The 27,276-nt window shown below is 42.0% G+C and overlaps 1 protein-coding gene across 2 annotated transcripts in view; it reads right to left on the bottom strand.

Annotated features, from left to right (window-relative positions):
* Positions 1-6,509: 6,509 nt before the first annotated feature.
* Positions 6,510-27,276, bottom strand: part of ICE1 (interactor of little elongation complex ELL subunit 1) — a 99,420-nt gene continuing 78,653 nt past the window's right edge. For both annotated transcript variants that reach the window (XM_073587786.1, XM_073587785.1), the window contains 5 exons: positions 26,945-27,105; positions 21,980-22,170; positions 20,245-20,351; positions 17,785-17,883; positions 6,510-8,411 (listed from right to left, as the gene is read on the bottom strand). In XM_073587786.1, the coding sequence (XP_073443887.1) occupies positions 8,233-8,411; positions 17,785-17,883; positions 20,245-20,351; positions 21,980-22,170; positions 26,945-27,105 (737 nt within the window). In that variant the 3' untranslated portion in view covers positions 6,510-8,232. The remainder of the gene's footprint in view (positions 8,412-17,784; positions 17,884-20,244; positions 20,352-21,979; positions 22,171-26,944; positions 27,106-27,276) is intronic.

The raw sequence follows: 27,276 nt of genomic DNA, 5'->3' as shown, positions 1-27,276 counted from the left end.
TTTCTCCTTCAAACTTTGCTTTTGTCAAGGAATGCTCCCTTTGCAGCAATTACAGCATTGCAGACCTTTGGCATTCTAGCAGTTAATTTGCTGAGGTAATCTGGAAAAATTTCACCCCATGCTTCCAGAAGCCCCTCCCACAAGTTGGTTTGGCTTGATGGGCACTTTTTGCATACCATACGGTTAAGCTGCTCCCACAACAGCTCAATGGGGTTGAGATCTGGTGACTGGCTGGCCATTCCATTACAGATAGAATACCAGCTGCCTGCTTCTTCCCTAAATAGTTCTTGCATAATTTCTAGGTGTGCTTTGGGTCATTGTCCTGTTGTAGGATGAAATTGGCTCCAATCAAGCGCTGTCCACAGGATATGGAATGGTGTTGCAAAATGGAGTGATAGCCTTCATTATTCAAAATCCCTTTTACCTTGTACAAATCTCCCACTTTACCATCACCAAAGCAACCCCAGACCATCACATTACCTCTACCATGCTTGACAGATGGCGCTAGTCACTCTTTCAGGATCTTTTCAGTTGTTCTGCATCTCAAAAATGTTCTTCTGTGTGACCCAAACACCTCAAACTTGGATTTGTCTGTCCATAACACTTTTTTCCAATCTTCCCCTGTCCAATGTCTGTGTTCTTTTGCCAATATTAATCTTTTCCTTTTATTAGCCAGTCTCAGATATGGCTTTTTCTTTGCCACTCTGCCCTGAAGGCCAGCATCCTGGAGTCACCTCTTCAATGTAGATGTTGACACTGGCGTTTTGCGTGTACTATTTAATGAAGCTGCCAGTTGAGGACCTGTGAGGCATTGATTTCTCAAACTACAGACTCTAATGTACTTGTCTTGTTGCTCAGTTGTGCAGCGGGGCCTCCCACGTCTCTTTCTACTCTGGTTAGAGCCTGTTTGTGCTCTCCTCTGAAGGAAGAAGTACACACTGTTGTAGGAAATCTTCAGTTTATTGGCAATTTCTCACATGGAATAGCCTTCATTTCTAAGAACAAGAATAGACTGTCGAGTTTCACATGAAGGTTCTTTTTATCTGGCTATTTTGAGAGTTTAATGGAACCAAACGTATTGCTCCAGATTCTCTACTAGCTCAAAGGAAGGTCATGTTTATAGCCTCTCTAATCAGCCAAACTATTTTCAGCTGTGCTAACATACTTGCACAAGGGTTTTCAAGGCTATTCTAACCATCCATTAGTCTTCTTACACAGTTAGCAAACACAAAGTACCATAAGAACACTGGAGTGATGGTTGTTGGAAATGGGCCTCTATACACCTATGAAGAAACGCCATTACAAACCAGATGTTTGCAGCTAGAATAGTCATTTACCATATTAACAATGTATAGAGTGTATTTCTGAATCATTTAATATTAGCTTCATTGGAAAAAAACTGCTTTTTTTTTCAAAAATAAGGAAATTTCTAAGTGACCCTAAACTTTTGAACGGTAGTGTATAGTTGCCTAAAATACAAAGGAAATGTGTCATCTTTAAACTTTAGGCCTTTCAGCGATCAGTTCATTGTCAACCTGTATAACTGTTCACAATAAGAATAAGTTTGACCAGGGGTGCCCATACATGCCACTGTACATGCAACGCTTAGGTCACGTCAATACAGCTGCAGCCAATTACTGAGCTTAGCGGACTTGCCCAAGCAGACAGCATTAGCTGCTCAGAGCTACTGAGCTCATTGATTGGTTGCAGTGTTGCCTGTGTCACCAAGACCTGGGAGCATCAGCTTTTTTACGGGGACAGTTAATTTATGATAACAGAAAACCCTTTTAAGCATGTGCAATCGAAGTACTTGAACAGGACATTCTTTTGCCAGATTCATCCTTTGGACATTGACAAATATTTTAAAATCAAGTTGAGAACAAAGGCATCTTAGATGCCATATCTTTACAGGGAATAAGATCTTACAAACATTAAAAATAACACCATCTTCCTGATCGTATTATCAGTGATTCCGATCTCAAAAAATGGTTGACATTTTTGCATACTTTGCAACTATTATTTTGCGCCGATGCACCTAAAGTTAACATCAACCTTGCATATTTAAATATAATAAAAGAAAAAGACTTTAAAACTAAAATGGAGTCTCCATACTTGTAGACTGTATAAACCTTTTGAAGTATGTTATTCCCCTTTTTTCATGCTTAATTATAAACTAACAGAGGATAGAATAAAAGGGATAACTGCAGGTTCACACTACTGACTGCCATGGAGATATAAAAATGTGTAACACTATACAAACACTGAATAAAAATTGTAAACAATGTGAACACCAAAGAGCTTAAAATTATATATAAAAGTTATATATCTTACTATTGTAATTTAATAATGCCAGAGTATTTGTTCCTTTTTCTGGTTAAGCAGATCCACTTCCCTTAAGTCAACATGAGACCACCGCCGTCTGAGAAAGGGGCCGACTAACTGGTTATACCTATAGCTCAGCTACTAAAAAGTATTGGTCTGTTGGCCTCCACATAGCTCTGGTCTCACAAAACTTTGTCATGTGTCGAGCACAATATGGAAGTGGAGATGCTAAACTTTGTTCTGGAGCAGACACAAATGTATTCAGCAAGGCCATTTGCTGCGATCCTTCCGCAAGTTATATAACTTGTTAAAAACGGGCAGCATAGTTGCATAATGATGTGAGACACTGCATCAGGGATTGTTGTGGAGGGTCACAGACAAAAAAAAACTTACTCCAAAACAACATGAGAAAACAGGAGCAAACGGAGTGTCAAAGTATAAATGGTAATTTTAATACACAATATGTAAAGGTCCGGAAGCACGAAGGACATAAAATTTCAATTAACCTCTAAATGATTTTATTACTTACTATTTCCTCTTTTTCATTTTAGTTTTTGGTACTTAATCGTGGTGTCACCGATGACCTTTGAGATCACCCCTTAAAACCATCTCGTGCCTGCAAATACTGATATAGACATTATTGGAAGACAAGATTGAATACTCTGCTGTTTTAATTATATACATTGTAATTATCATTGCTTTTCATGCAGTGTCAGCACATTTTAGAGATGACCCCCACAGTCGTTTGATAAATCTCCTACTTAATCGGGCATTAATAGGTGTCACGTCATGTTGCAGTCTGTCTCAAGTGTCTGGCTGTCTTTGTGCCCTCTGTGCATGACCGGATGCTTTGAAGTCCTTTATGCTCCCGGGCATGAGCGGCCGGGCTTGATGGCTGGACACGTTAGCAAGATGTGTGTGATGCACATGCGCCACTGGTGCACTCCCATTGAGTTATTAAGGAACATGTGAACTATCACATGAACAGTGACCTGGGTGATAAAAATTCCTGGCAGACACCATAGGCAATATTCCCTTGAAAAAGTGACAATCAAGCACGCTAAACGCGTGTTGAGATTGCTACCATCAGTTTTTCTTGACACCCCGGTTTCTTTGTTCCACCTTTGTAAGATGCACCTTTTCCAGCCACATTTTAATTATGCTCATTGAGCTTGAGAATACTTATACTTAGGTTGGCACTGTGCTTCTCTTACTTTTAATCATATGCCATGTACCTTGCACTGAAACATTAGTGGTTCTTATTTACCTATGGCTGTCATACATATACCCGTCTTTCTGTGCAAATTGCTCACATTTAAATATTGTCTATTAAAATTACTGTTTATACCTTGACACTTCTAAAGGAGGTATTAACATGAAATACTCACCTGATTTTGGTAATGACCCATCCAATCCACACTGGCAAAAAAAAAATCAATCCATAGATGTCCAAAAATTATGTTGTGTAATGAGAAATGACAAAGAAAAAGAATTGAGCACAGTTACTGAAATGTAATGAAAGCCTATGCTGATGATTACCGCTTCAAGACAGCTCCTGTGTGGAGAAACTAGTCGCATGCATTGCTCAGGTGTGATTTTGGCCAATTCTTCCACGCAACCACACTTCAAATCCTGAAGGTTCCATGAGCTCCTTCTTTGAATTGTGAGCTTTAGTTCCTTCCATCATTTTCTATGGGAGATTGGCCCAGCTGATCACCTGACCTTTCTAGCAGCGTTATTTTCTTTCTCGGAAACCAATCGAGTGTTTCTTTGGCTGTGTGGTTTGGATCACTGCCTTGCTGAAATATCAACCATCATTTGATCTTCATCATCTTCGTAGATGGCAGCAAATTTTTATCAATACTGTTTTGATACATTTGTCCATTCATCCTTCCTTCAATTAGGTGAGGTTTGCCTGAGCCATATGATGAAAAATAGCCCCAACACTATGATGATCCCATCTCCAAACTCGACTGCTGGTATGGCATTTTGGGGATGATATGCAGTGGCTTTGATCTCCAAACATGTGGTGTATTATGACATCCAGAGTTCAATTTTGTTCTCATCTGACCATACTGTATTCTCCCAGTATTTTACAGGTTTGCCTAAATGTTAACTGTAAATGCGCTTGAACATGCTTTTTGTTCAGCAATGGAGTCTTGTGTGGTAAGCGTGCATACAGGTCATGGAGGTTGAGTGCATTACTTATAGTTTTCTATTAAACAATTATACCTGCTCATTCCAGGTCTTTCTGTAGCTCTCCACAGGTGGTCATTGGCTCTTGGACAGCTCTTCTGATAATTTTTTTCACTACACTGAAATTTTTGCAGGTAACCCCTGGTCATGACCGGTTTATGGTGAAATGATGTTCTTTCCACTTACGGATTATGGCCCTAAAGGCCCCGTCACACTAAACGATGTCTCAGCGATCCCACCAACGATCCGACATGATGGGATCGCTGGGACATCGTTAGACAGCCCCAGCGATCAGGACCAGCGACGCTGGTTTCTAATGTAAACGTCGGGTATCCAGGAGCCGCGCGACATGTACGCCGGTCTCCAAAGGTAAACAGCGGGTATTCAGGAGCCGCGGCTCCTGGATACCCGACGTTTACATTAGCAACCAGCGTCCCTGATCGCTGGTCTCTCGCTGCCACACGCAGCGATGCGCGATGGGCAGCGGGAGACCAGTGATCGAAAAACGGCCCAGGCCGCGCGAGCATGATCAGCGATAACCGGCAGGGGGGCCGGTCGCTGATCTCCATCACACACAACGATCGCGCGGGCGAGATCGCTAATGTGTCACAAAATCAGCGATCGCGCTAGCAAGATTGCGTAGTGTGACGGGGCCTTAAGAGTGCTCACGGGAATCTTCAGTGGTTTAGAAATTCTTCTGTAACCAATGTCATCAATATGTTTTGCAACAATAAGGTTGCAAAGGTCTTGAGATAGCTCACTGGTTTTACCCACCGTGAGATGCATCTTGTGTGGCAACTTAGGAATGAGACGCCTTTTTATAGGTCATCAGTTGAATGAGCTGATTTTTCTCTAAGTGGCAGTATTACTTTCTAATTACTGATAAGATTTCAGCTGGTGCCATGACTGTCCATGTTTTTTTGCATCTCTCTTACTTCATGTGTTCAATACTTTTCCCCGTGTCATTTCTCATTATTACACATAATATATGTACATCTACAGTTTGATTTCTCTGCCTATGTGGATTGGACAGCTTGCTACCTCCATCTGATGAGAATTGCATTTCAATAGCACCTTTAGAAATATATTTAGAATATAGAAAATTGGTGATGTGTTCAATACTTATTTCACCTGCTCTAGGTATGTGTTAGACATAGACATATATATATATATATATATATATATATATATACACATATACACACACACATACATACACATAATAGTTGTGTATACTGTATATTTTTCTTCTTTATTTCCCTTCTTTTACACAAACCGATAGTAACTGGTGACAAAAGGAAAACCATCTGCTATTCATCTGACCTAGTTGACAGAGTCTAATAAAACAAACGAAAAACTGGTATCATCAACATTCAAATGTTAGTATTATTACTTATTTTGCAAGTATAGCAAAATAGAAAAACAGAAACAGACAATCTTAGGCCTGTTCACACTTCCGTTTGTCTCCATCAGTCAAGATCCGCCATTTTGGCAAAAAAACAGATCCGCCATTTTTTTTTGGCGGATCAGTTTTTTTCCCCATAGACTTGCATTACCGGCGGATCTTGACGGATGGGCATCTGTTGGATCCGTTTTTTGCGGATTCGCCAAGACTTTGGCGTCCGCTGACAAGACTGGACGGACAATGCTACGTTTTTCTGGCTGGCCGGATCCGCACTCTGCACTGCGCATACCCAGCAGAATCGCCTTTGCAGTAAATTTAACCCTAAATCCCGGTCTGGCGGCTGAGAAAAAATTCCCCCCCCTCCTCAGACAGCGGTTCCTTTAAATTTCTTCCTTCGCCGGATCCGTAAAAAAAAAACGGTCCGATGACGCACGTTGATGTCCGTACACAGGCGGATCTGTTTTCCGCCATTTTGGCGGATTACAACTGCCAGAAAAAACTGATGTGTGAAACAGGCCTTAGACACTACGCAAGTGCTGCTTCATGCGCAACTGAGGAGTCAAGAAGCAAAAAAAACCCAAAACGCTAAATTGCAAAAGTTTATAATGTTTTTGAAGTTAAAGTTCAAATTCAGACAGCTGCAGGAGCAGAAAATTAACAAACAGGCTGCATACAGGTGGAAAGTTTTACATTATAGAAATCTGCTTCTGTCAGGTACAATAAATTCCAGAATTCTTCTAAATTTTATCTGCAAATATATTTCAGACACTATTGAAAATATGAAATAAGATTATAGTACCCAAAATGATTATTTGCTCACAAATCCAACTGAGTTAAAACATCACGTCGAGGATGTGCAACAGGCAGCCTAAATGATAACCCTTGTAGTAATAAGGGATTTTCAGGAAAGGCTGTGTTCACATTGTGTTAATGGCCCAGGGTTCAACACATCCATTACATAGCGGCACTAACGCTATGTAGCGGATGCGTTAATGCACCCATTGGCCGCCATTATCGTAACGCATGCCAAATTCGGCATGCGTTAGCGATGATGCGTTACTTTGTGACGCACCCTCGAACAAGGTCTACAGCGTTCGAGGGTGCGTTAGGTCTAGCGCACAGCAAACGGACGTGTTCGCTGCGCATAGACCTGTATGGCTAACTCATGGTAGCGCATTGTAACAAAATGCTACCATGCGTTAGCGCATAAGTTAGCGCTAGGTGCACAAGAGATGTCAAAAATGACATCTGCGTTAGCGTATCCGTTAAACGGATGCCCCTAACGCAATGTGAACCTAGCCAAATGTCATGTGGGCTGGCACAACCAACTGGCATTTAATGTTACTTTTTCTGTAGTGGAGAAACAAAACAAGGACTCCTAATAGCTGCAATCGCCACAGGCAGTGCAAGACTGCTTCATCTGTGTTCTAACCAACGTCTTAACAAAAATCTAATTAAAAGATTTATTAATGTGTCAGCGCTCAACTGCACAAAATGTAGAACCTTGTCACAGTGATATCCAAGCGCAAAACTGACATTAAATTATAGCATGATGCAAGATCCTGTTGTAGTCTGCCATCCACTACTATATTGTCCCAGTACTGTGCATAATACTCTACAGCCTTCCAAGTAACCAGGAAAGGTTCATGCTGTCTTGTTGTAAGGAAGATACTACTATGCTGTAACTAGCATATATCGCACTGCCTTAGGGACCCTATTTTTATCTGTCAGGTGCAGGCGGAACCAGCATGCAAGCAGCACATGTATGCTCAGACCGTGCATAGAGCATGTAAATTGCTTATCTAACATAGCAAAAGCAGCAAAGGCATCAGTAATAAGTAATATTCTATCGGCATTACTTAGAAGTTACAATTGCTAGTTCCTGGCTACAAATAATCCGTTTCCATAAAGGGAATCTATAGAAACTTACAATGGAAACAAGCACAATAGAAGGGAAAAACATAAAACATTAGTGTTGTTAAAACCCAAATAAACTTTGGCTACATGTAGAAACATACACCACGGTTGGTCACTTATGTCGGACTCTGTTCATCTTAACAGTTGCATATAAAATTTTTAGCTATATTTATTGTACAAAACCTTTACAAACCAGATATAATTTACACATTTACAATCTCACTGTGAATTCTGTGCTTCATTGAAAAAACAACTTTACAAACAAAAATGGCTTTATATCCTTAAATATCAAAGTGCAAACTAATAAAAGAGTCAGAAAAAGGCACTTCTGTCCTACAGTGCTCATGCTTCTTGGGAATAGATCTCAATATCTAGGGGACATTAAAAAAGATTCATTTATCCTTGACACACAATGATGCGATCTCTTGCATACTGCTTATTACAGCTGGCGGGATGACGTTCTTCGCAGTTTCTTTCCATGCTTGGAGGGCCTGGAGGATGAGAGCAGGGTCACACGGCGCAGTGTCACACAGCATATAGACAGACGCCAACTGGACACCCCATGGTACACCTGTAATGAGGTATGGTTGGAGTTTTTGGTCAATATTAGGCCTACATACAAACAGCGGAACTTCAAATACCAAGAAAGAATGGAAACAATGCAAAGCTTTCCTTGGTTTCTTTTCTATTAATAATAACCTATTAATGTTTTAATTTTCTGTCCTTGGTACACTTTCATATTACAATTATTTTCCCCATTTAGGAACTTTATAAGTTTGAAGATTTCAAAATTTACGAAAATGGGAGATCTGGTGGCAATTATTACACCGCCTGACAACCCACTGCTGGAATTGAAATTCTCTGACCCAAGCACAGGTATTAAAATGTCAGCGGCGGCAGGAACCAAGTCCATGCCAGACATGTCCAGAACACATAGGTAGTACATGTATACTGCGTCATGCAGAAGCCAAAATAACAGTTAAAAACAAAATTAATAAATGTGTATTCTAAAATTACAGTATGATGTTTAATAATGGGAAAAGAAAAAAAATATATAACCATTTCAAGATACCAGCACAAGCTTTATCACTTCTGATTTGTTCAAAAAGCTCATGACTAGATTAACAAGGTTTTAAATCTAAAATTTGCGCCAGTTATTAGTTTTCACACAGTAATTTAAATCCTCCGCATAATGAGTTTTAAATTAAAGTCATAGTGCACACACCACTTGAGTGCCTGCACTTAGCTTGAACAGTCATTCTGTGCTGACTCAAGTCTCTTTAAGGCTACTTTCACATTTCCGTTTTTTAAGCATCAGGCGCGATGCAGCGAAAAATGTAAAAACCGGATCCGGCGCCGGTTGCCACTGGATCCGGCTATTTTCCCATAGACTAGCATTATCGCCGCATTACGCCTGATGGCTATGCAGCGTATCCGGCTTTTGCCGGATACAGCAAAAAATGCCTGTCCGGCGTCTGCTAAAAACAATACCTGCAACGTTTTTTTTACAGCGCCGGACCGTTTTTTTCCACAGCGCATGCCCGAAGACTCTCTCTCCCTCTCCTGCACAGTCTCCGGCCTAAACAGATGATCCGGCGGGCTGCGACTTCTTTTTTTTTAATCAGATCTTTTTTATTAAACATTCAGGAATCAATACAGAAAGAATATGACATCTTATATAGCTAGTAAAATTTACATTGAGAGCAAATATTATTTAAAGGGTAAAACTCTTCCTGTGTAAGAATAAATAAAAAGAAGAAATCTCAAAACACAGATATTTGCATAAAATTGAGCCTATAAACAACATGGCTCCACAAATAAACAAAAATCAAAATTATACATCAGTGCCTCATTTCAGCGGGAAAACCATCCCCGCCAGCCGCGCCACTCCGCATCATATTTCGCCCCCCCCCCGCCCCCCACGGATATCAGGTCCAATCCACCCCAGCTCCCTCCCACCGCGCCACTCAAAATCTACTTCGCCACAAAGGGCACTAGACTTTATTTTCACCCCCCAAGCATCCCCTCATCGCAAGCACAACAGCAACTGGTCCAACATCGCATCCCGTACCAGTGCGCCCGAGGGGAGACCCGGTGACTCCATCCATGGCTGCCAAATTTTGTAAAACTTTCTTAATGCATTTCTTTTTAAATAAGCCCCCCTTTCCAATCTGATGACATTATTTAGTTTATTTTTAAGCTCTGACAATGTTGGTGGCATAGGATCCAACCAATGATATGCAAGTATCTTTCTTGCCTGATACAGGATGCATGCTATTCCCAGGGCCACTGCAGAGTCCGGGTCAACCCCCTCCTCCCACAAATTCAACAAACATAGACGAGGTGACGGTCGTATTGTGATATGGTATACTTGGGCTATGAGTCCCAGGGTCTGCCTCCAGAAATCCCCAATGTGCCCGCACTCCCACATAACATGCATCAAGTGGGCATCATCCTGCCCACACCTAACACATTGTGTATTGGGCCTAAGTCCCATTTTAAATAATAAGCTGGGTGTTTTATATACCCTGTGAATGAGATATATTTGCGAAAGCCGCTGGCACTCAGAAACCGCCATTTTAGGGACCTGTTCTAGAATATCGGACCACTGGTCCTCCGTCAGGGGGCCAACGTCCCGTTCCCACTTATTCTTAGCAGCAGTCAGTGGATATGTCTCCAGATGGGCAGGTAATAATCTTTTATATAATTCAGAGATAAGTCCCCTAGAAGACTCAGATGTAAGTAGCATATGTAGTGTTTGATTATGTGTCACTATCACCGGATTTGTCCTTCTCTGTTTTTCCAATGCATGTCTTAGCTGTAAGTACTGATAAAAGACGACGTGCGGGAGGTGAAATTCTGTTCTCAATTGTTCAAAACTCTTAAGAGTATTATTTTGCAAAATTTGTGACACCAGATAAATCCCTTTATCTTCCCATCTTCCGAACCCCACCAGCTTTTTGATCTCTTGCAAATCCGGATTTCGCCACAATGGCCACAATTCCGTAGGCCCATTTATCTTCAAAAGAGACTTACCCCTATCCCACACCTTGAAAATCATAGCCAATGTGGGGTATCGTGCCCCATTTATCTGCCGTCTTCCCACCTCCAACCGGCACCCTGGATATTTCCATACCGATCCTTCCCTCACAATATCACCACCATTGTCACACGCCCCGTCTCTACCCCAACCCTTAAGATGTTGCATCTGGGAGGCTATAAAGTATATGAATGGGTTTGGCACCGCCAATCCTCCCTCCTCCTTCCCTCGCTGCAGTATCTCCAAGCGAATCCTAGCCTGTTTTTTCTTCCAAATTAATTCCCGGAATAATGTATTTATTTTTGCAAAAAAGTCCCTACAGATCCACACCGGAGAATTATGTATCAAATATAATAATTGTGGCATCATTACCATTTTGATTAAGTTAGATCTACCAATATTCGACAACGGCAGGCGACACCAAGTATGTACTTTTGCTCTAAATCGCTGCAACAGGGGCTCCAGATTCAGAGCCCGAAAATCCTTCGGGGCAGGACTAACAATTATACCCAGATACCTAAACCTCCGAACTACAGGGACCGGTATCTGCAAATCTGAGAAATCCGCCGGGAGAGGGTCTATCGGCATTAAAGCTGATTTGGACCAATTAATCCGAAGACCAGACCTCAGCCCAAATTCTCGAATGACCTCCATTGCCGGCAAAATCGAGGAATGTACCTTATCTAAATATAGAAGTAAATCATCCGCGTACAATGATATCCTCAACTCCACAGTTCCACATCTGAATCCCATTATTTCTCTGGACTTCCGAATTGCAACTGCCAATGGCTCCACCGCAGTAGCAAATAGCAAGGGCGAGAGCGGGCACCCCTGTCTAGTACCTCTCCCAAGAGGAAAAGACTCAGAGACCCTGCCATTAGCCCCAACTTTCGCCACCGGCGAGCCATACAACAGCCTCACCCAATTTATAAATCTGTGTCCAAAGCCCATTTTCCGAAGTACCGCCCACAAAAAACCCCACTCCAAACTATCGAACGCCTTAGCGGCGTCTAAGGACAAAATTGCTCTTCCCCCCAACTCCCCAGAACTATGTTGAATCCCCAAGTATAGTTTCCTAAGGTTCATAGATGTGGCTCTGCCTGGGATAAATCCCGTCTGATCCTTCTGTATAACAGATGAGATAACTCGGGACATCCTATTGGCGAGTACCTTGGCCAATAATTTAACATCTGTTGATAATAGGGAAATCGGGCGATATGAATCCGGAACCTCTGGATCCTTTCCGGGCTTTAATATTAAAACTATCAAAGCTTCCCTCATAGATGGCGGGAGGACCCTCTGCCTTTCAGCCTCTTCAAATACCTTAAGTAGCTTAGGTAGCAGTAAGGGTGCATAGGTTTTGTAAAACTCGCCAGGCAGGCCATCCATTCCTGGAGCCTTTTCATTTTGCATCTGACCAAGCGCCTCCTCCAACTCCTCCAACAGGATGTCCCGATCCAATGAATCCCTATCGCTATCAGCCAATGCAGGGAGAGAGAGCGCATCCAGGTACTGCTCAATCTCAGTCTCCGTGAGACTGCAATCTGATGTGTATAGTCGCATATAATACCTCCTTATCTCACTCACTATGTCCGCACTGTCTGTCACAGGACCACCCGAGTCCGTTTTTAGCCTATTGATATATGAAGATCCGTCCTGTGCTCTAATGACCGTGGCCAATAAATGTCCTACTCCCTCCCCCTCTATAAAATATTTTTGTTTGAGGAAATAACGTTTATTTGCTGCCGCCGACATGAGGTTTTCCCTGAGCGACCCCTGTGCCTTCTCCAAAGCTTTTTTAGTTTCCTCTGTCGGGTTGAGTATCACCGCAGCCTCCGCAACAGACACCTCCTGGATCAGACTCTGGGTGTAGCGTCTATTTTGGCTTTTCCGTGTGCATATTTCTCTAATATATAAGCCCCTGACATAGGCTTTCATGGAATCCCAGACTATGTGTGATGATGCAGAGTACTCATTAAGTTGAAAATATTCTAGAATGGCATCATGCAAAGATCCCCCTATAAGCTGGATCCAGAAGGGATTAAGCTTCCAGATAGGTCTAGATAGGGTGAGGGGGTGTCCCCATGAAAGTGTGACATGTAGCGGCGAGTGATCAGATACACTTCTAGGCAGGTAGGCCACCCCTCGTACATATGGGGTCATGAGTGTATTCCCAATGGCCAGGTCTATCCGTGACATAGCGTGGTGGGAGCTAGAGTAGCAGGAAAACTGTCTGGCTGTGGGGTTTCGGACACGCCAAAGATCTACCATACCCAGCTCCACTAACGTTCTAGCAAATGAGGTTGAGGCTGCATCCTCTGATATGTTTCCCGAATGCAACTTATCCAAATAGGGATGCAAATATGTATTAAAATCTCCTATTAGAAGAGAAGATTCTTTTTACTGGTTCGACTGAATAGGGCGGGGGGATGTATATGGCAACCAAAATAAATTGTATACCGTATAACGTGCAAAGCAAACATACAAATCTGCCCCCAGGGTCAACCACTGATTTAGTACATGAGAAGGGGATGGACCTGTGCACCAGCACACTGACACCCCGCGCATGGGTCGAGTACGTGGAATGATATTCATGTGAAACCCATCCCTTTCTTAGCCAATGAATATTATCTTTCACCATGTGGGTCTCAGACATACACAGGATAGCCGGGAGAAATTTCTGCATATTAGTAAATATAGCACATCTCTTATTTGCATCCCCGAGCCCCCTAACATTCCACGCTACAATATTAAGTGATATCGCCATAAGAGCAGACTAAAAAATGAGAAATCGGAACATACTCCACTCCCGAGGGAGAGAGGCAATCTCCACCATCCCTCAGTACAATGAATTGGGCGACACGGCTGACGCACATCACATCCCACAGAACAATTAGGGAATACAACAACAAACGAAAAAAACAAAGGAGGGAGAGGGAGCACTGCACACCAGTGCACAGCGCCCCTACCCCCAAACACAAGTGTAACTTGCACATTTCTCTCAAATAGAGAGAATCAGGGCTAGAAAACTCGCCCAGAGTCCATGCAGGGAGAAGGGTCCACAGCTTGTCACTGTAACGAGTGTCCACAGCAATCCGGTCAGCTCCCGCCCTGAATCCGAAATGGAATGAACAGTAGTAATTATACCAGCATAGCGTCCTAGACAAAAAGGAGTAACAACACCTGGTGGCGAAAAAAGGGAGAACTTCAAGTATTCTTCCTCCTCATGGACCTCTCATTAATATCCAGCCAGGACAGCGCCATTCCCGCCGTGTCAAAAAAGTGCGTTTCTCCATTCACATCAATCCGCAGTCTAGCAGGGTACATCATGGAATATGTCACCTGTAAGTCACGTAGGCGTTTTTTAATCTCAATAAATTGCGCCCTTTTACGCTGCACCTCCAGGGAAAAATCAGGGAAAATGGAGACTTTCCTCCCATTAATAGCAAGTTCCTTAATGTCTCTGGATCTGCGCAGGATAGCATCTCTATCTTTAAAGTGTAGGAGCTTAAGCAAGATGGGACGCGGGGGTGCTCCCGGCGGGGGGGCACGCGTAGGGACCCTGTGTGCTCTCTCAATAGTAAAGAATGGGGACAAAACATCTTTACCAAAGGTGTCCATTAGCCATTTTTCAAAAAAGCCAAGTGAGTCAGTCCCCTCCGTCCTCTCCGGAACCCCCACCAGTCGCAGATTACTTCTACGGGAGCGGTTCTCTAAATCATCCACCTTGTTCAGCAGTATTGTAATATTTTGCGTGGCTTTTCCCAGCTCCCGTGTTATTGGTGGCAATTTATCCTCCGTCGCACCAACACGCTCCTCCAGTTCCCCCACCCTGGCAGTCACCCCTCGCAGCTCTTGTTTAATACAGGCCATGTCCTTGGTGACAATCTCCATTTGATTACTTAGAGTGGCCAGTGTGGTATTGCAGGAGTTAATTGCTGCGAGGATTTCTCCCAGTGTGGGCTCAGCAGTCACAGACTCCGGCTGCTCCCCATCCCCCACTCCTTCCTCCTCCAGCACAGGCCCCTGTGTCTGCACGTGTTGGGCTGAAGGGGGGCCCAGTTTACTCACTGTTCCCTCCCTGGAGAGATGATCCTCCAGCTCCACGCTGCATCCAGCGTCTGCCTCAGTCTGTGCACTGGGCGATCGAGCAGCAGCAGGAGGCACCCTTGCATATCGTTCCAGCCTGCCAGCAGCTCCCATCGCTCCACTACCAGCCGACTTGTTGTTTGCTGGTGCCATCCTGGATGTAGCAGAGGCGCGCCCCGGCGTCTCCTTATCTTTTTTACTGCTGCGGTTCGACATGGCCCAAGGATCCTCCGCTGTCTAAACGCCCAGGGAGATATTGCAGCCCTCCAGGTCAGTGGGACTCGTCAGCAGTGCCGGTAATCAGGATTTATTGTCGGATCCGGGCAGGAGCTCTCTCACTCCACGTCCTCCCTACATGAGGTCCAGGCCACGCCCCCAGGCTGCGACTTCTACAGGATCAGGTTTGACAACTTTTCGCCGCAGCCCGCCAGATTTGAAAAACTGAAATGTGAAAGTAGCCTAACGCCTTTGAGACAAAGCCTGTTTTCACCTTAACGACCAGGCCAATTTTTACAATTCTGACCACTCTCACTTTATAAGGTAATAACTCTCGAACGCTTCAACGGATCCCGGTGATTCTAAGAGTGTTTTCGCGGGACATATTGTACTTTATGATGGTGGTAAAATTTCTTCGGTATGACTTGCATTTATTTTCGAAAACCCCCGCCAGAAATTTGATGAAAATTTCACAGTTTTCAAACTTTTAATTTTTATGCCCTTAAATTAGAGAGAGTCATATCATACAGAATAGTTAATAAATAACATTTCCCACATGTCTACTTTACATTAGCAACATTTTATAAATGGGAAAGTTGACTAGCAATTTTGCATTTTTTCAACAAATTTTTGCAAAACCATTTTTTTCTTACGGACCACCTCATATTCGAAGTCACAGTCACTTTGAAGGGTCTATATGAAAGAATATACCCAAAAGTGACACCAATTTAAAAACTGCACCCCTTGTGGTGCTCAAAACCACATTCAAGAAGTTTATTAACCCTTCAGGTGCTTCACAGGAAATTTTGGAATGAAAAAATAAACATTTACTTTTCTTTCACAAAAATCTTCCTTTAGACCCAATTTGTTTTTACTTTTGCAAGGGAACAGGAGAAAATGGACCATACATTTTGTTGCGCAATTTCTCCTGAGACTGAAGATACCCCATATGTGGGTGAAATCTACTGTTTGGGCACAGGGCAGGGCTTGGAAGGGAGGGAGCGCCGTTTGACTTTTGGAATGCAAAAATTTATGGAATAATTAGAGGACACCATGTCGCATTTGTAGAGCCCCTGATATGCCTAAACTGTGGAAACCCCCCCACAAGTGACACCATTTTGGAAATTAGACCCCTTATGGAACTTAACTAAATGTGTATTAAGCACAGTGAACCCACCGGTGCGTCAAAGAAGTTTATAACGTTAAGTAGTGAAAATTAAAAAACAAAACATTTTTTCCACAAAAATCTTTTTAGCTACAAATTTTGTATTTTACAAGAGCAAAAGGAGAAAATGGACCCGAAAATTTGTTGTGCAATTTCTCCTGAGTTCACCGATGCCCCATATGTGGTTGAAAACTACTTTTGAGGCTGAGTGCAAAGCTCAGAAGGGAAGAAACGCCATATTACATTGCAGATTTTGCTGCACTTGCTTGAGGGTGCCATGTTACATTGACAGCGGCCCTGAGGTGCCAGAATAGCACAACCCCCCATAAGTGATCCCATTTTACCAATTAAACATCATTGGGCTGTGAGGAAAAAAGAAGTTACATTTTTACCACCAAGGTTGTGTGTTAGCCCCAAGTTTTACATTTTCACACTGGGTAATGGGTAAAAATGGCACCAGAATTAGTCCCACAATTTCTGCTAAATATAGAAGTACCCCATATGTGGCTGTACAGTACTACTTTGCCATACGGAGTGACTCAGGAGGGACAGAGCGCCATTTGCCTCCTGAAGCGCAGATTTTCCTAGACTAGTTTGTGGATTCCATATAAAGAGCCCCTAAGTGCTAGAAAAGCAGAATCCCCCCTCAAGTGATACCATTTTGGAAATTATAACTCTTTGGGAATTTATCTACATGATGCTTCTCTATGACACTGTCAATATTGACAGCAGCATCAGAGGGGTTAAATGCCCGCAATCGGTGATAGCACTGATCGTGGGCGTTGCTGCGGGGTATAAGCTGTCACATACACCTGCACACGATTACCGCGGCGCTCAGCATGAGCCCCCGGTGCCTTACTAGTGCTGCTTCGGGCACAATCGCACCTCCCGCAGAGCAGAACTAGCATGGCGCATGTCGCAGAGGGGTTAAAGAAGATCTTTCACTATATTTAATTTAAACCGAGGACCTGCCCTGATTGTTTCTCTGATTCAGGAACAGTTTTTTTCTACGCCCATCCATCCAAAAGTTATGCCACTGTTAATAAAGATGCAAATTATCCCTTCGACTAATTGGGAGTATACCATATAACTTCTGTTCTAGAGGAGAAAGGTGACTAAAAAAAAAAATCAATTGAAAGATCATCTTTAAGGACAGGGTCAGACGTCCATTTAAAAAAAATATGAAAAAATCATGTTCACAAAATACAGGACTGATGAGCTCAGTGTGCTCGTCCGTACTGTCAGCATCTGAAGGACCCGCCTTCTTAATACCTGCGCTAAACAAGTACACTGGATATAATTTGGTCCATGTGCTGTCTGTGAAGGGTATCGTTGTGCAGAGGAACTACATGCAAGCTAAAGAAAAAAAAACAATCCACCGAGTTACACTTAAGATATGATCCATGACTCCTTAAGACACATCTACAAGCTTACCTTCTTCATGTGCGTGCTGGATAAATGCAATAATAACAGACGTGATGTTCTTAACAGCAGTTATAAATCCATCTTTCAAACCCATCTGACACAGACGCCCTTAAAAATAAATAATAATTAAAATAAACTGGTGCAAATGTAACCATGCAAAAGGTATACTAAATGATGCTGTATTGCAACATAGGCGGGTGGGATGGATATGTAATTCGTATATATCTACATCCAGCTACCGTATATACTCGTGTATAAGCCGAGTTTTTCAGCCCCTTTTTTAGGTTGAAAAAGACCCTCTCAGCTTATTCACGAGTCATACGCCAGAAAGCCGGCGGGGAGGAGGAGCGGGTGAGCAGGAGACATCATACTCACCCTCCTGGCATCTGCATATCAGGCTTTGCTACATCTCAGTCCTGACATCTGCATCTCCCTTCCAGTCTTCTTCCTGTGCGGTCACATGGTACCGCTCATTAAAGTCATGAATATGGACGTGTCTACACTCCCATAGGGGTGAAGAGCATATTCATGACTTTAATGAGTGGTAACATGTGACCGCACAGGAAGAAGACAGGAAGGGAGATGCAGACGCGGGGACTGAGATGCAGCAGAGCTGGATATGCAGACGCCAGGAGGGTGAGTAGGACTGGGGGAGGGTGAGCCATGTCATATTCACCTGTCCCCGTTCCACCGCTGCGCTCAGTCTCCCGGGTCTTCTGGCTGTGATGTTCAGGTCAGAGGGCGCAGTGACGTGGTTAGTGCGTGCCCTCTGCCTGAACAGAAACTGCAGAGCCGGCGACGCTGAGGAGCAGCTGGCAGCGATGAGAGGCGTGTAGGGTCCTCTCTCATCCTGTACCAGTCGCGACTTGTATTGTTTAAGATTACTGTACTTGTATGTATTATGTATACCCCTCCTCACATGTAAAGCGCCATGGAATAAATGGCACTATAATAATAAATAATAATAATAATAGTATGTCATTTTTTTTTTTTTAAATCGCAGCAGCATTATATGGGGCATATATTAATATGGAGCATCTTATGGGGCCACCATTAACCTTTGTGCAGCATTATATGGGGCATATATTAATATGGAGCATCTTATGGGGCCACCATTAACCTTTGTGCAGCATTATATGGGGCATATATTAATATGGAGCATCTTATGGGGCCACCATTAACCTTTGTCCAGCATTATATGGAGCATCTTATTGGGCCACTATTTTACTTTCAATAGTATCTATTTTTATTTTTGAAATTCACCAGTAGCTTCTGCCTTTCCCACCCTCGGCTTATACTCGAGTCAGTAAGTTCTCCCAGTTTTTCTGTGGCAAAATTAGGGGCCTCGGCTTATTAGTATATCTTTTTTTTTTTTTTTTTTTTAACTGTTCTTACAAAGAATCAAAACGGATTTTCCAAAATGTTGTTTTACTGAAAATTTCTGTTACGTTACTACAGATGCTTCTGTAGGAAATATATTTGGGAAGAGAAGAAAAAATGAAATGGGTTCCAGCAAAAACCAGTGTGCCAAGCTTGCCAGCAGGACTAGATTGTCCACTGCTGGATAAACCTTTCTTAACTGCTCCACACCATCACATAATAAAAATAAAAACAAAAACGGTATTCTTGCCTCTTGGACAAGCGCCGTTCTTCCAATTGCAGGGCTGTGTCCCCAGTCCGTCATGTTACACTTAGCTGACACTGATCTCCTTAAGCATAAAGGCTACAGCCAATCAGTGATTGCTAAGGAATACAGAGGAATATTATGATGTGATCACAAGAATTATATACAGTTTTATTTTACGATGGGCTGTGGAGTTAGAAAGATAGGAGTTGTTCACTATTGGACAACCACTTTAACACGTTTTCTCTCAAGTATCTTAGAGATATTATTACACTCCTGTCCACATTTCTGAAAACCCTAAAAGGAAAGTCTTTGGTTACTACTAATAAATGGCAAGTGCACACAATCTGCTTGAGCATACAATGAAAATTCTAAGTTAAAAACAGACAAAAAAGGACCTCTGGAAACCATAAACTTTAGATGAAAAATCAATATCGACAAGAGTGGAATGTAAGCTACATCATGTTAAGAGTCCAGTAATCATCAGTTTGAAAATCAACACTGGGTCCTCTTCATTTTCAGGATCGGTGCAGGTCCCAAATGTTAGACCAATGGCATATCCTAAGAATGTACTAGCACTTTTTAAGATGGGAAAAACTGAGTGGGATGCATATCCCCTTTTGTACTTTGGATCCTCAACCCCATTATATTCAATCTCATCTACCATAATTCTATTTGTTTTTCACCTTTTTGTGTGGACACCAATAGAAAAAAGATAAAAAGAATGTTTAATAATAGAAGTAAAATTCCAATCATTGGTAAGCAAGTGAAAACAATACATGTTTTCTTAAGGCCACAGCAGAAAGAAAGACTTTTAAAAAAAAAAAAAGTCTATAAACACTTACCAACGAGACGAAGCACAGTGGCGATAATAATGTCTGGGACAATTTGAATAGTCAAGTTGCCCTTCTTCCGTTTCACCCACTTATCCAAAATCGGCCAAAGTTCTTTACTATGAAACAGCACAGATTAAAGATTAAAGGCACTCTAAACATTGTTACACCTGCTACACTGAAAATCTCATGTTAGGAGTCATGATGCCGTAAAAAATACATTTAAATGCATAAACTGAATATAAGAGGCCAAAACTGTAATTTTTTTAAGAAAACCAGTCAGCATCTATATAAAATAGTATTATGTCTGCTTAGACCAGTGCTTCCCAGCTGCAGTCCTCAAGGTTCTCCAACAGGTCATGTTTTCAGGATTTCCTTAGTATTGCACAAGCAATAATTCCATCAACTGGGTCTTGAGGACTGGCTTTGGGAAACACTTGTCTAGGCACAGGTTAAAAAAAGTAGTGAAGTAGCCATATACAAGTCAGGATGGACATGGGCAAAGGAATGGGGTGAAGAGTGTCAATACACTTCTACGGCTTCCATCACATGCATTGGAAAAGCCCCCAATATATAAAATTAGCAAATGACTCATTACAGTCACATCAGAACTTAGAAAAAAAGGGTAACCCTCTTATAGGGGTAAAAGCCATACTAGTACTTCCATATATGAGAAAGCACAACTGATAAGTTTCCAAAATAAATAGAAAATGTGAAATACACTTTTTTAAACCAACAATAGAAGAAAGTAGGGGTCCAATACATTAAGATTTTTTTTGCCAGAATTGTGGGGTAAAACACTCTGAATAAGTTTTATGCAACTTGAAATTGGCTTCTAAATTGATGTGATTTCTACTGATTGCAGCATTTAGTGCGTTAAATAGCCTGGGGAAGTGTGGGCGGAGCTTGGCCATCAATTAAGCTGAGATCTTGGCGGCAACTGTGGAGGCACAGCTTATGTGCCCGCATGATTGCCATGAAGCAACTGTACCATCAATTTGTGGGAACCCTTTCCTCATCATGACAAGCAATTAAGTCTTTTGTCACAAATAGTTTAAATAGAGCTTAGTTTGTGAGACAACCCTTCTAAGCCCTTTGCCAAGTTGTTAATTGTAAATGCCCAAATCACTGGATGGGAAAGTGACATTTACCAATTAATAACATATACTGAAAATTTTGCCTTTTTAAAGTTTCTCTATCTCTGCTGTGCAGCTTTTGGTTTCAACGGTTCTGCTGAGCGGCAACTCAGAAGATTGGCATTACAGCAGGCATCTCCATACAAGAAATCACTGGCATAACAACAGAGAAGTCAGCAAATCATGTGGTGTGCAGGGGTCACTGTGCTAATAGAAAACAAAGGACGGACATCACCAATTGTCAATTATGTGACTAGCATATGCCTCCAGCCTCAAAAACAGGTTTGGGGCTTATTAAATTTGAATTTATGAATCTTTCTGATACCCAAGAAGTATCTAAATTCAGAATTTATACTCTTTACATTAGGTTTCATTGAAAAATGGCCAACAGGTACGAGTGATACAAGGAAAAGTGAGTTTATATACACACCCACATATATGTGAGTTTATATACACACCTACATATATATCCATTTATAGTTAGCAACGTATAATGAATGCCTGCCCTGAGAAAGTACCTATCCCTAAACAGCCTTCAAGCACCAATACTTATTTATATGCTGTGCATATAAGCCATGCCATAGTATTATGAAAGGGAGACACCTTAGTACCTTATTACATATTCATGGGTCCAAAGCCATTTATGGTTGGTGCACAAGAGATCAACAGCGAATACATATTCCCAGACGCTGTCTGTCAAATCCTCTCCGTACTTCTCACTCTGATTAAATTTGACATCAGGATAAAGTTGAATTGCCATAAGTACACTGTTCAGAAGGACGCTCGTGCTCATAGGTGGGCACTGGAAAGAAAAAAAAAAAAAAGTTGCATGACTTGCAGCCTTTACGATCATCCTTCCTTGACCTTTTCACGGCTGACAATGTGTTTTCTAAGCAACATCCAAACTGTTTGACAGAATGCTTGTACAGACAAATAACTTTGCAATTTACAGCTTATGAAAAATCCTCTCCGTTCAAAAACAGAGGGATTTTTATAGGTTACTGGTTACCTTTGCAGCGTCAGAGGTAGCCTGGTTTTCAGGCAAGGAGAGCGTGCTTGTCCTTTACTTTAAAGGTTGCAAGTGTTGCTTTGATGTTGCAAAGGCAAAGCTGCCTTTGCTTGAAGCATGGGGGGAGTGTGCAAAGTTGGGACTGGGGGTAGACCATGCTGCTGGTCCAAACTGGCAATCAGGAAGTCGGGAAAGAAAGAAAGAAAGAAAGAGAGAGAGAGAAAGAAAGAAAGAAAGAAAGAAAGAAAGAAAGAAAGAAAGAGAGAGAAAGAAAGAAAGAGAGAGAAAGAAAGAAAGAAAGAGAGAAAGAAAGAAAGAAAGAAAGAGAGAGAAAGAAAGAAAGAAAGAAAGAAAGAAAGAAAGAAAGAGAAAGAAAGAAAGAAAGAAAAAGAAAGAAAGAGAAAGAAAGAAAGAGAAAAAGCAGTGCCCCCAGGAGGCCGAGGCCCACATCCTGCTGAGGTGCCCCAAATACTCCGCAGTGAGGGACACTCACTTTGACTGTCTGATCTACTCCCAGACTTCACCTCCTTGGAGGAGGAAGAGAAACTGCCGATAATACTGGGGGAAGAAAGCGCAGCGGAATAGGTCAGTGACTGCCACAGACTAAAGGCCCTTTTACATTTAGCAATGCACCAGCGATCCGACGAGCGATCCGACGCGGTCAGGATCGCTGGTGCATCGCTAAATGATCGCTAGTGAGCTTTCACACAGAAAGACCTCACAACGATTCAGCAGCGACGCAGCGGACGATACTCACCTTTCACACACAGAGATCCTGACGTCCTCCCGCCCGCCTCCACGAGTCGCTCGTCGTCACAGCAGGAAGCCCCAGCAGGAAGCTGACGACGAGAAATGAAGCCGCCCATTCTCGCGCGATCAGCGATGGACAGCGGGGGGAGCCGGTCGTTGGTAAGTATCACACATAGCGATATCGCTAGCAATATCGCTATAACGTCACAAAACCGGTGACGTTATAGCGATATTGCTAGCGATATCGCTTAGTGTAAAACCCCCTTAAGAGGGGACTGATATGTCATGGACTTCTACACCCCTCCCTGGACATGCCACTAAAAGGAGCCTGATTTATCCTGGACCTCTATATGCCTTCCTGTCCCAGTCCCCCTATTTTTACCATTTGCTTTGGCAATGCTAACATGTACAATGGGTACAGAAAGAATTCAGACCCCTTTACATTTTTCACTCTTTGCTTCATTGCAGCCATTTGGGAAATTCAAAAAAGTTAATTTTTTCTCATTAATGTACACTCTGCACCCCATTTTGACTGAAAAAAACAGAAATGTAGCAAGTTTTGCAAATTTATTAAGAAAGAAAAACTGAAATATCACATGGTCATAAGTATTCAGGCCCTTTGCTCAGTATTGAGTAGAAGCACCCTTTTGAGCTAGTACAGCCATAAGTCTTTTTGGGAATGATGCAACAAGTTTTTACATGTGGATTTGGGGATCCTCTGCCACTCTTCCTTGCAGATCCTCTCCAGTTCCGTCAGGTTGGATGGTGAACGTTGGTGGACAGCCATTTTCAGGTCTCTCCAGAGATGCTCAATTGGGTTTAGGTTAGGGCTCTGGCTGGGCCAGTCAAGTTTGGTCACAGAGTTGAAGCCACTCCTTTGTTATTTTAGCTGTGTGCTTAGGGTCATTGTCTTGTTGGAAGGTGAACCTTTGGCAAAGTCTGAGGTCAGAGCACTCTGGAAGGTTTTCATCCAGGATCTCTCTGTGCTTGGCCACATTCATGTTTCCTTCAATTACAGCCAGTCGTCCTGTCCCTGCAGCTGAAAAACACCTGCATAGCATGTGCTGCCACCAACATGTTTCATTGTTGGGTTTGTATTGGGCAGGTGATGAGCAGTGCCTGGTTTTCTCCACATATACCGCTTAGTATTATCACCAAAAAGTTCTATCTTCGCCTCACCAGAGAACAGAATCTTATTTCTCATGTGGGAGTCCTTCATGTGTTTTTTAGCAAACTCTATGCAAGCTTTCATATGTCTTGCACTGATGAGAGGCTTCCGTCGGACCACTCTGCTATAAAGACCAGACTGGTGGAGGGCTGCAGTGATAGCTGACTTTGTGGAACTTTAACCCATCTCCCTACTGTATCTGTGGAGCTCAGCCACAGTGATCTCGGGGTTCTTCTTTACCTCTCTCACAAAGGCTCTTCTCCCATGATTGCTCAGTTTGGCTGGATGCTCAGGTCTAGGAAGACTTCTGGTGGTCCCAAACTTCTTCCATTTAAGGATTATGGAGGCCACTGTCCTCTTAGGTACCTTGGGTACTGCCAAAATTATTTTGTAACCTTGGCCAGATCTGTGCCTTGCCACAATTCTGTCTCTGAACTCCTTGGCAATTTCCTTTGACCTCATGATTCTCCTTTGGTCTGACATGCACTGTGAGTTGTGAGGACTTACATAGACAGGTGTGTGCCTTTAAAAATCCAGTCCTATCCGTTTAATTAAACACAGCTAGACTCCTATGAAAGAGTAGAACCATCTCAAGGAGAATCACAAGGAAATGGGCAGCATGTGACTTAAACATGAGTGTCTGAGAAAAGGGTCTGAATACTTATGACCATGTGATATTTCAGTTTTTCTTATTTTATAAACTTGCAAACATTTCTGCATATCTGTTTTTTTCAGTCAAGATGGGGTGCAGAATGCACATTAAAAAGAAAAAAAAAATGAACTTTTTGAAATTACCAAATGGCTGCAATGAAACAAAGAGTGAAAAATTTTAAGGGGTCTGAAAACGTTCCATACCCACTGTACTTAGTCCTTCCAATAAAGCTCATTTGAAATTTGAGAGAGAGAATGTTTAAAGGCATTTTTATTACTTAATACAAAGTCAAAAGTTTACATACATTTCATTAGTATTTGGTACCATTGCCCTTAACCCTTTAGTGACAGTGCCAATTTGGTACTTAATGACCAAGCCACTTTTTACAATTCTGACCAAAGTCACTTTATGAAGTTATAGCTCTAGAACATTTCAACGTATTTCACAGATTCTGAGATTGTGTTTTCGGGACATATGGTACTTCATCTTAGTAGTAAAATGTCTTTGCTATAACTTGCATTTATTTAAGGAAAAAAAGGAAATTTGGCAAATATTTTCAAAATTTTGCAATTTTCGAACTTAATGTTTGTACCCTTAAATAAGAGAGAGTGGTGTCACACAAAATAGTTAATAAACATTTCCCACATGTCTACTTTACATCTGCACAATTTTGGAAGCAATTTTTTTTTTTTTGTTAGGACTTTATAAGGGTTAAAAGTGGACCATCGATTTCTCATTTTTCCAACAAAATTTACAAAACCATTTTTGTTTTTAGGGACTACCTCACATTTGAAGTGAGTTTGGGGGGGGGTCAATATGACAGAAAATACCCAAAAGTGACACCATTCTAAAAACTGCACCCCTCAAGGTGCTCAAAACCACATTCAAGAAGTTTATTAACCATTCAGGTACTTCACAAGAACTAAAGAAATGTGGAAGGAAAAAATGAACATTTTACTTTTTTCACAAAGTTTATTATAGACAAACTTTTTATTTTCACTATGGTAACAAGAGAAAATGGACCACAAAATTTGTTGTGCATTTCTCCTGAGTACACCGATACCCCGTATGTGAAGGAAAGCCACTATTTGGGCGCATAGCAGGGCTCAGAAGAGAGGGAGCACCGTTTAACATTTTGAGCGCAAAATTGGCTGGAATCAATAGCGGGCGCCATGTCGCGTTTGGAGAACCCCTGATGTACCTAAACAGTGGAAACGCCCCAATTCTAACTTCAACCCTGACACAGCACTAACCCCAACCCTAGAACCTCAACCCTAGAACAACCCCAAGTCCAACCCTAGCTAGCCCCAACCCTAACCCTAGCTCTAACACGAACCCTAGCTTCAACCACAACTCTAACCTCAACCGTAACCCTAGGTCTAACGGAAAAAAATACATTTTCTAATTTTATTATTTTTACCTAACTAAGGGAGTGATACAGGGGGTCTGATTACTTTTTTTATTTTGATCACTGTGAAAGGGTCCGGGGCTTGCTCGGGGGACCCCATTTCTCTCTCCTCTGGTATGCTAGGTCATATCAGAGGAGAAAGAAATAAATGAGAAATCAAGACTTTTTTTTCGCGGTCGCTGTTATTCGGTGAATAATGGCAATCGCAACATTGGGGATGGTAAAAACTGACCCGCATCATGTTCTCCGGGGTCTCAGCTGCGATTTAATTTTTTAAAAATCATACAATGTGATTTTTTTTGCTTTTTTAGATTTTGTCTCACAGTTGAAGCGTACCTACGGTAAAAAAAACTCCAAAAACTACAGACCTCTCCATTCTTTGTAGGTGGGAAATCTCTTATTGTTCTCATTTATATACTTCCCTCACCAACTGCATTTATAGTGCAAGACGTCCAATAGTAACTATTTGTGATACTAACTAGATCTGGAGGTCTTTTAATTACAATCCACCACACAGAATTACTTACAAAAACTAAAAATTGTGTTTAGGTATTGGAATACCCCTTTAAAAGTATCTGTCCACACTAACCTTTTCCCAATTCAGGTAAGCACTAAGACAAGAACCAACATCTTCTTTTGCCAAGATTTTAAGGACTGCCTGAATAGCTTTACTGACCACTCCATGTAGGGACAATATATCACTCCATGAACTAACAATAAACAGGAGCAGTTTATCGGGATCTGGAAAATCTAAACAAATGGAAAATGAAAAAAGAATGAGCGCAATATAGAGAATAGAACTGTCAGCAACATGTGGAGTATGCTAGGTACAGTTGTGCTCAAAAGTTTACATACCCAGAATATGAATGATAACATCAAAACTTTTTCTCCACTCATGGTTAGTGATTGGTTGAAGCCATT

The sequence above is a fragment of the Dendrobates tinctorius genome, unplaced genomic scaffold (genome assembly GCF_039654945.1).
Source record: "Dendrobates tinctorius isolate UK_male_01 unplaced genomic scaffold, ASM3965494v1 ptg000102l, whole genome shotgun sequence".
Classification (NCBI taxonomy): domain Eukaryota; kingdom Metazoa; phylum Chordata; class Amphibia; order Anura; family Dendrobatidae; genus Dendrobates; species Dendrobates tinctorius.
Note: the sequence above shows the minus strand (reverse complement) of the source record. Positions and strands in the feature narration are given on the sequence as shown.